Source organism: Coffea arabica, chromosome 4c (assembly GCF_036785885.1).
Source record: "Coffea arabica cultivar ET-39 chromosome 4c, Coffea Arabica ET-39 HiFi, whole genome shotgun sequence".
NCBI lineage: Eukaryota > Viridiplantae > Streptophyta > Magnoliopsida > Gentianales > Rubiaceae > Coffea > Coffea arabica.
Genome location: NC_092316.1, coordinates 23,086,080 through 23,094,716, shown reverse-complemented (window position 1 = coordinate 23,094,716; position 8,637 = coordinate 23,086,080). Strand labels below are relative to the sequence as shown.

The following is an 8,637-nucleotide window of genomic DNA, read 5'->3' as shown; positions in this document are numbered from 1 at the left end:
ACAATTAAGAGTGAATAATATTTATATGAATATAAATGCATTAGAAGTTTGGTACACTAGTGAAACAAACGCGAGAGGAATCGAGCACAAAACGCGCACGTGCGCGCACTTTTTGCGGTTGACTTTTGTGCACCCAATCCTTAGTCATTAAGCTTCCTTTGGAAGCCTCATTTCAGACCACAATTTCTCTCTCTTGTTCCCTCATCTGGCCGAACAACAAAGCAAGAAAAACAGCTCAAGAGTTCTTCCAATTCCTCCATCAAATCTTCACCAAACCTCTTCCAATTCACTCCAAATTCGAACTACACTTAGCTTAACACTTGAGGAGTATTTTGAGCTGCAAAAGGGAGCTGAAAAGCCACGGTTTTCTGGAGCAAAGAGTGACCAAAATTTCTGATCTAATCATCCAAGAAGGTAGCAAATCATCCAACCCATAGATCTTAGTTTTTGTAAGATTTATTGCACATATAAGGTTATATAATCATGTGGGTAGTCTTGTTTATGGTATAAAATGTGAAAGTGGGCTCTATGAACTCCCACTCTTGGGTTGTTGCTGATTTGATGTTGGATGATGAAATTAATGGTGGTTTAGTGCTTATATTAGTAGATTAATGTTGTATTGTTGGTAGAAAATCAAAGGAGGTGCTTGGAGCAAAAGTGACCGTTTTACCCCTGCCTTGTCCGACCATTTTCGTGCCAGATTTTGAGATTCTAATGAATTGATTATGTTGTTTATCTATTATTGTAAGTGTGTACAAAATTGCATTGAAAAATAACATGATTTGGTTGGTCAAATGAGTTGATTTCCAAAGTTAGCAAAACTGGAAAATGAATCCCGTATTGCCCAGGCAGTCATTTTGTAACGGCCATAACTCTTTGTTCCGATGTCGAAATCAAGTACCGTTTGCGGCATTGGAAACTAGACATTCCTAGCTTTCCATCGGTACCAATTTCACATTCTGGTTCCACTTGAGTGAGCCACACCATTCGATTGAATATCACTGTCCTGTTTCGTTGCTCTCCAGGAGACAGGACAGAAATTGCTTCTTGATGCTCAAAAACGAGCTATTTGTGAATGGAATTTGAAAATGGTTTCTTCTGAGAAAATTCAGCTTTAGAAGAGAGCTTTCCAACGCCATCAACCACGCCCAATTCCAAGTTGAATGGAGTGAGTTGTGGCCAAAGTTTGAAACTGCTACAGTGATAGAATTTTCCACTTGGACAGATTTGTAACTAACAATGATTTGGGACTTGTTGTTTTGGAAACTTTGATGTCCGACATCTACCAAACTTTAGATTAGATGTTCCTTGGACTTTGTTTCACAAATAAACCAGATTTGGGTTGGTTGCTTTGGACAAAATGTTTAAAAAGGAAAGAAGAGCTAGAAGACAGTTTTACCTTGGGAAATTTCCTGAACTTTGATGGTTTAGTTAACTACCTTCCCGTGTGAATTTTCAAATGAAATTTGATAGAAGAGTAATCCTCATATGGAGGTTTAATTGTACAAAATTTGGTAATATTCTAAGACCATTTTGATATGCAAATGATGTCACAAAATTCGCTCATCGAATCTGGAAAACTTTTCGTTTTCTCTTAGCCAAATGGTCAAATCTGATTTGGAGAGTTTTATTTCTAGAATTTGGGTGTCAATGGTCTTTAAATTGCTCAGTGTATGTTTATGAACTCTTGGTTTCAATAATGGAGAGATTTGAAACTGATTTCATGGTACAAAAAGTTTGTAAACAAAAGAAAAGTGAGAAGGTAGTTTAGCCTTGAAACTCTTCATAAACTTTGGTTGTTTTAATGACTACCTTACCGTGTGAGTTTTCGTATGAAACTTGGTAGAAACGTTGTTTACATATGGAAGATTTAGTGTACCAAGTTTGATGTATTTCTAATGCCAACTTGATGACCAAACGATACTTCGAATCTAGTTTTTAAACCTGGAAAATAGCCCAACAGTCTTAACTTTTTCAGCAACTTGGAGGTACTATATCTTGGTGCTCGAAACTCCGTTTCTCGTTCCGCTTGTTTTGTTATACTCTTGGATTGCAACACTAATTGATTTCCAAATTTCAAAGGTTAGTTCAAAACAAGTGAATTTTGCCGAATTTCTAAAGTTGGCCAAAAACCAACTTAAATCTGTCTTGATAATTCAAGTTACCAACTTTGAGCCAAAATTTGAGTGCCTTTCACTTACATTCGTGGAAAAGTGTCTTCTAAGAACTTTTAGTACTTTGAAAGAGGATTCCAACAGTACCAAGTTTTCCAATTTTGGACTTGTGGAGAGTGAAATATGATTTTTCAAAAATTGCTTGTTAAATCTGGAATTTTCTAACTTAAAGGAAACTAAGGGTTTCAAACCCTCCATTTTCCTTCAATATCATTTGATCGTTTTACATTTGATTTCAAAGATGGAAATCAGATTTGTCTTGTATTTTAAAACCCACTTTTGAACCTCGAGTTACACGAACTCTTAGACTCGTCTCTGCGTTAATTTCTTAGATTGTACTAGTGTACAATTTTCCTCGATAATTAGAATGATTTTGAGTGGTAGTTGATTATTGTTTGCTCAGGCACTCGAGGGAATCTCCCAGAGGAACTCGGAGCGGACACCTAAGACGCTTGTTTAAGAACTACTCGCTTGTTTTGACTAGGTGAGTGTTCCATATAGGAATACGTAATTGGAATAAGTCTATGACATGCTTAACCCATGGTCATTAAGTATTTACCACACTCATGCATATTTGAATAATGTATACTTGAATTACTCGACATGAAACACCTGAAGTAGGTATATTTGAACTATTCGATATGAAATGCTTAAAGAGCATACTTATGTGATTACTTGAAATACTAGATATGAAATGTTTGGAGAGCATATTTACATGATGTGTTTAAATGATTAATTATGCTATGGAAGCATAAGTCGGTTGGAGTAAATCTCCTCGACTCTTACATGGTGAAAGTGAAAAACGGCCAATGGCGGCCTATTGAAATGACATATGTCTACCAATTAACCGTAATTACTACCGTTAACCGTTTACCGTTTACCGTTAACCGTGTTTACTTACCGTTTTCTAATCTATTTGGTTACTTGCTTACTTGGTTATCTGCTTACGTGATCACCAACTTACTTGGTTACTTGACCACTTGATTACTTGATTATCATGAATCACATGTTATATGAAGCTGTCCATCATTATTAGGCGAGTGTGTACTTTACCTCACTCGACCTACTCAAATGATGAATTTTACCTTTTGTCGAATTACTTGGTTACCTGTGCATGTTGTAAGCTCTAAGCTGAACTTGGGCCCTGCCCTTGGTTACTGACCTACTCGAGCCAGGACTGGGCTCGGTCGGGTAGGTTGGAACCCTGGGCCACCATTTCGGTATACTCGAGTATTACCACTGGAGGGATAAGGCGATGGCCAGACCGTACCGTGGGGATCAGAAGTCATAAGGTGCAGATGACCGACAGAGTTCCACTGGAACACCGTATCCTACCGTATATGTTTACCTTGTATCATGATAATTGTTTCATGCTAAAATGTCAACATGAAATCCTGAACTATGCCTGTGATATGCTCCATACCTGTTACCTGACCAATGTACTTATATCATGATACCTGTCTCATGATAAATGTCTCATACCATGATAAATGTCTCAAATTACTCGTACAATGATTATCACCTCATGATAACACGCCATTGTGTAACATTGAACCATGCATATGATATGCCCAACTTACTTGATTTATTTGAATTGTTAGAGTGTATTGGAACCTCACTGGGCTGTGTAGCTCATCCCACGTTGTGGTTTTCTTTTACAGGGTTCGAGACCAAGGGTGCTCGTGAGTAGTACTAGATTGTTTTCTTTTGAAAACTTTAAGTTATATTATAACGGATGGCTATTGTACCCTTTTCCGTTGGGTTGTATTTAAGCTTGGAAGCTGCATAATTGTAAGTGTGAGATATTTGGAGTACTTTAATTATGTATTGAAGTTACTTAAAGTATTTCGAGCTTTTGAATGATGGATTGTAGTGAGTCCTGGCGAGAGCTGGGCAGGCGTCCCGCGGATACCCTTTGGTTCGCCTTAGGGAGAAGTGGGGGCGTTACACTAACTATACACCAAGGACTTAGGTGAACTTCACAAGGGAGTTCAATGCCAAATTCCTTCCACCTCTCATTCAAGAGAAGAGAGAGGATGATTTCATTAGATGCAAACAGGGAGCGATGAGTGTCGCCGAATATGAAGTCCAGTTCACAAAGCTATCCCGCTTCGCACCTGAATTGATAGCCACTAAACAAAGGCATGTTCGGAGGTTTGTACAGGGTTTGAATGTGGAAATACAGGAAAGCTTAGCCGCCGTGAGGATAGATACTTTCGCAGATGCTGTCGAGAGAGCCCAGAGAGTTGAAGTAGCTAGAGCCCAAGTGAAATCTTTCCAGTCTAAGAAAAGATTTGCTCCTAGTAGTAGTCGGGAGCCGACTTTTGGAAATGCCCCACCGGCCAAAATGGGCCGAGGAACCAGTGGAGTGACTAATCCTGGAACACCACGAGGCACTCTCGCAAGAGGAACCGGGACAAGGAATGCAGGGGGAAGAAACAATGGAGCTAGAGGGGGATCGAATGGAAGAGGACAACCTAGGAATAGCTCGCAAGGGGGTCGAGCAATAATTCCTCAAGTGACCTGTGCTTATTGCAAGAAACCTGGTCATTCTATGGATAGTTGCTGGAAGAAGCAAGGAAGGTGCTTGAAATGCGGAAGTAGTGAGCACCAAATTTCTGGATGTCCAAAGGTGCAGGAAGGGACTACTCCGAACGCTAGACCAAACACTTCTGGAGGGAGCCGACCAACAGTTACTACCAGAGTGTATGCTATAGATGACCAACCTGTACCTGATTCCTCGGAAGTTGTGGAAGGTACACTTCCAATTTTTCATCGATTAGCTAAAGTGTTAATTGACCCTGGTGCAACGCATTCATTCATAGATCCATCTTTTATGTCTGGAATTGATGTGCAACCCATTAGATTACCCTTTGACCTTGAAATTAGGACACCAATGGGTAATAAGAAGGTAATCACTAGCTTAGTTTATAAGAATTGCGAATTCTGGGTTGGAGAGCGAAAAATGTTAGTGGATCTGATCAGTTTGGACATAAAAGGTTATGATGTTATCATAGGAATGGATTTCCTAGGTCACCATCATGCTAAGCTTGATTGCCGAGCGAAAGTGGTGGAGTTTTGTATACCTGGAGAAGCGACCCTGAGATTAGATGTTAAGGGTAGGTTAGCATCTTCTGCTATGGTCTCGGGAATACGGGCAAGGAAAATGTTATCTAAAGGAGCTCAAGGTTTCATAGCCTTCTTGATCAATACTCCCAGCGATCAAGCAAAGTTAGAGGATGTACCAGTGGTACGGGAATTTCCGGATGTCTTTCCCGAAGAATTAAAGACTTTACCACCAGAAAGAGATGTGGAGTTCAAGATTGACTTGGTGCCTGGAACGGCTCCAATTTCTAAGACTCCGTATCGAATGGCTCCTGCTGAGTTAAAAGAGTTGAAAATTCAATTACAAGACCTCTTGGAGAAAGGTTTCGTGAAGGAGAGTGACTCACTAGTGGGACTGACCCATGTTTAGTGGCAATAAAGACGAAATGCACGCTAGTGGGACTGACCCATATTTAGCGGCGATGAAAATAAAATGCTCACTAGTGGGACTGACCCATGTTTAGTGGCAATAAAGACGAAATGCACGCTAGTGAGACTGACCCATGTTTAGCGGCGACGAAAATAAACTGCTCACTAGTGGGACTGACCCATGTTTAGTGGCAATAAAGACGAAATGCACGCTAGTGGGACTGACCCATGTTTAGCGGCGATGCAAATGAAGTTTAAAAACTGAAAATTCCAGTATACTTACCTGAAAATGGCCCAGAATTTTGCCTCAGTAGAGGTTAAGTTTTTACCTCTGAGCTAATTAGTTGATTCGGCATTGCCATGTTATTGCACCTTTTGATCAAACTTGCTTGCAATATTTTTTCGATTTGCTTTCGTTCACTGGAGAACTTTTCCTGACACCGATTCTAGTGCGAAGTGTGATTGCTTTCATTTGTACATGCAATTTTTCTGCAAAAGAGAAAGAACAAAGAAATTGCCGCCATCATTTAATCCGTTTTCCTCTTGAGAATCGTGTAAACATGAGTTTTCGTGCGACCTTCGTCAACTTTTGCCGCGGCATTTTTCCAGACTAACCCGATATGCACTTTGCCATATTGTGAAACTTGCGTTGCCGGCTTTGCTGAATCTCAACCATTTCCAAAAGATGACTGAATCCAAGTATGCTTCGAGTAAACCATAGGGATTGTTATTCACCAAAATTCAATGACTAAAATGATATATGCAGGGAAAATTCACATGTCATGCAGGAATGAATATGACAAGAATATAACCATCTGTGCTTAAAGCCTACAAAATGCCATGAATGCAAGCAATGAGCTTCCTAAGAATGTATTTGCAAAAGAATATTTTTTACAAAATGACACAGCTTTTGGCCAACAGATGTCATATTCAAATCTCTGGATATCTTTGTTCTGGAATTCAATATTGGCAGAAGTATTACAAAAATGAGGAGGAATCCAAATGAACCAGGTCACCAGCTGTTCCTCCTCGTGCTCGCTCACTGCAAAACCCTACCTTGGCGCCCTTTCGGGTTTTCACCAAGGTTGTCCCCACCCTTTTTTCTGTTTTGTTTTGTTTTTGTTTCTTTTTTCCTTTTCTTTCCCTTTTTTTTTTGAGGTGCCCTTTCGGGTTTTCACCTAAGGAGCAATGGAACAAACTCGGCCATGATCGACTCAAGAATGTGAGTTGAAGATCGCTGGCATCAGTAAAATGCGCTTCCCTTATAAGTTTAGGTGAAGGCATTATGGACATCACTTACCAGTTGATTAGCGAATTTCCTAATAGAAATACAACAAGTGACGAAAGCCAGGACTTTGGGCTTTTGTAATGAGGTCAGGTGGGATGTTTTTTCAAGAAAAGTTGAGGTTTGAAAGCAAATTTTGATGAGAGGTGTGAAATAGCCTGAGATTACATCATTTTGAGATCATCTCCAATTTTTTTTTTTTAACGAAACTGAGGAAAATTCGCCCCAATTTGATCGAATTCTTCTCTTTTTCCATTTTCTTTATTATAATTTCCTCACTTTTGCATTTTTCTAAAAACTAAATTTGCCCCAGTATGGGGTTTTCTTTTTCCTTCTTTTCTCTCTTCCAAAATGAATTTGCCCCAATGTGGGGTTTTCCTTTTCTTCTTTTCTCTCTTCCAAAATGAATTTGCCCCAGTGTGGGGTTTGCAATTCTCAAGGGCTGTCAAACGAAAATTATTGTTATGATAGCTCAAAGGGGATGACTAGGGATGAAATGTTTTGATTGGAAAAGAAGATGGCCTGACTTTTGTCTCGTCCCTTGCATGACTTCCTAAAAGAAATTTGCATAATTAAATAAAGAACTTCTTACATATGTCTGAGTTGATAGGTTGAGGGAATGTCTGTCCATCCATCTCTGTTAGGACAAATGCTTCACCCGGTAGCATCTTTTGAACGATAAATGGGCCTTGCCAGTTTAGAACGAATTCACCTTCGACTTCATCTCGCATTAACAAATTCACTTTAGCACTTTGTTCCCTTCTTCAAAAGATCGCCGGTGGACTTTTTGAGTCATGTGTTTTTGGCAGTTTCGGCCGTGGCATAGCATTCAGACACTTTTTATCAATCAGAGCCTATTGTTCATGATGTTGCCTTGATCAATCAGCTTCTTCCAATTTGGCTTCCATTAAAATACGCAATGAAAGGACTTTAATCTCGGCAGGCAACACAGCTTCCCTTTTCCAGCTTTTCATTCAAATGTCTACTGATCTTTATTTCTTTGACTTCAGTCTCAGTGCCATATGTTAACAATATCTGTCTTCAAGGTTCGAATTGGATTTCTCTTCGTATTGTTCGAGACCTTTTTGAAAAAGAATCAGATACTTCTTCACTATCACTCTTGTTTTGAAACTCGGATTCCATAATCTCAAAGTCATGAGTGAAATCGAGATTGCCATCATCGGATTCCAGAACAGTGACATCCAAATGGTCAAATAATTTTATTTTTGACCATTGAAAGAATTTAGAATGAAAATAAACAATCAACCAATATAAAATAATGAAAAGATGTAACTATGCACTCTATTGAAAAATTCAAAAAAAAACATCACAGGAACTTGATAATGCAAAAATTGTTTTAGCAAAAAACTTGATTGAACATGATAAAACTATTTACACAAAAGCAAACAGTGACGATTTTCAGGAATTTTAACAAATGACAATCCCCAAATTTATCGAAATTTCCTTCGAGAGAGAAAATATTCGGCAATCCAATTGTGCAAAACTCCTTCAAGATTTTCAAATTTCTTCGTTGGAGATGGATGCCTCAAAGGTGTCCTTGTGTTCAGGAAAAGAATTTGTACTTATGCTCGGCCCTTGTTCACCCTTTTTTCTTAGCACTATTTCCCCTGCTTCGATCATGTTTTGGACTTTGTTCTTAAGTGCTTTGCAGTCGGCGGTTGAGTGGCCAGGTGCTTCCGAATG

General features: G+C 39.2%; 1 protein-coding gene and 1 long non-coding RNA gene across 2 annotated transcripts; both read left to right on the top strand.

Moving 5' to 3' along the window:
• The first annotated feature begins 204 nt into the window (after positions 1 to 204).
• Positions 205 to 4,071, top strand: LOC140004944 (uncharacterized). Its single transcript, XR_011812762.1, has 3 exons — positions 205 to 414; positions 2,578 to 2,658; positions 3,836 to 4,071. It is a non-coding gene; the product is annotated as an uncharacterized lncRNA (long non-coding RNA).
• Positions 4,072 to 4,239: 168 nt separating this feature from the next.
• Positions 4,240 to 8,062, top strand: LOC140004737 (uncharacterized). The gene is made up of 2 exons (XM_072044879.1): positions 4,240 to 5,617; positions 7,944 to 8,062. Exons 1-2 carry the CDS (start codon positions 4,240 to 4,242, stop codon positions 8,060 to 8,062), a joined length of 1,497 nt encoding a protein of 498 aa, XP_071900980.1.
• The last annotated feature ends 575 nt before the right edge of the window (positions 8,063 to 8,637 follow it).